General features: G+C 34.4%; 1 protein-coding gene across 1 annotated transcript; it reads right to left on the reverse strand.

The window, feature by feature from the left end:
- Window positions 1-261: 261 nt before the first annotated feature.
- On the reverse strand, window positions 262-837 carry LOC107830215 (transcription factor HEC2-like). The gene has a single exon (XM_016657699.1). The coding sequence runs from the start codon at window positions 835-837 to the stop codon at window positions 262-264; it is 576 nt and encodes a 191-aa protein (XP_016513185.1).
- Window positions 838-1,120: the final 283 nt, after the last annotated feature.

The following is a 1,120-nucleotide window of genomic DNA, read 5'->3' on the forward strand; positions in this document are numbered from 1 at the left end:
TTGCAATGGTCACATTTTCATTGAATTGTTAACAAAATTATAAGTACAGCAAGAGATCGATTGACTTTGACCTTCCTACTTCATTGAGATTCAACCTTTTATCGCATTGATTCATACAACGAAAAGAAAAGATCCACTCAGTGTTGGGAGACTCGAGACTTCTAAATCCAAAAGGGAAGACTAGTACTCCGTATGAACCAAATCTTTACAAAAACTAAATGAACATATTCATGATTTAAATACATTATTCTTTCACTTCACTTAACTTAGCATTTGTGCATTAGAGCTCATCAAATGAGGAGTTTGGCATGACCTAAAAGAACTTAAATAATCCACAGGTTGTGCCATTAATGTTGTGGAAAATCCAGTAATCATTGGCCTATTAACAGCAGCTGCTTGTTCCAAAGATTTGAGTTGTTTCTTCAAAAACTTAACATAATGAACAGCCTCATCTAACATAGAAGCTGTGTCCATTTTTGTACCACCAGGAACAAGTCTCTGCAAAATCCTTATCCTCTCGCTTATTTTTTCCCTCCGATGCCTAGCTGCAACGCTCTGTGGATCTTTTGATATCTTCACGTTCTTTCTCTTAGGCGGTTTTACTGACTCTGTATCAATGTGAATAGGTTGCATCATCGCCATACGAAAAATCATCTCCCTCATTGCATCCATTGAACTCAGTTTCTCAATATCAAAAGTCTCGTCGTGGATTGGTAAAAGATGTAGCGCGTTATGTTCATCGATTGAGTTGCACATCATATAATTAGAGTTGTGATTTGACAGAAATTGAGTCATTTCAATATTGTTGATGGATTGTGTAATATCATGTAAATCCATGGTTTTTGAGAACTGTATATGCTGACAATAGGAAGATAGAAAAGTTGGGAATGAAGAAAATATTGGAAAGAACAGAAGGATGTTAAATATTCAACGGATATTAGAAGAAGAAATTTTCCTATGAGCATAGCATGGGGATGTCAGTGATATATGCATATTTATATTGCAAGTTGTGACCTACTCCTATGTTTAAATATTTACTAAATCTCCAAACTATATTCCAAACGATAAACATTACTCTAGAAGTTTATATACTCAATAATATTCTTAAGAGTATAAGAAT

Source organism: Nicotiana tabacum, chromosome 14, assembly GCF_000715075.1.
Source record: "Nicotiana tabacum cultivar K326 chromosome 14, ASM71507v2, whole genome shotgun sequence".
NCBI classification, from domain to species: domain Eukaryota; kingdom Viridiplantae; phylum Streptophyta; class Magnoliopsida; order Solanales; family Solanaceae; genus Nicotiana; species Nicotiana tabacum.

Bases quoted from the DNA above. Each gene is read 5' to 3' on its own strand.
- LOC107830215 (XM_016657699.1), bottom strand. From the start codon at position 837: ATGGATTTACATGATATTACACAATCCATCAACAATATTGAAATGACT.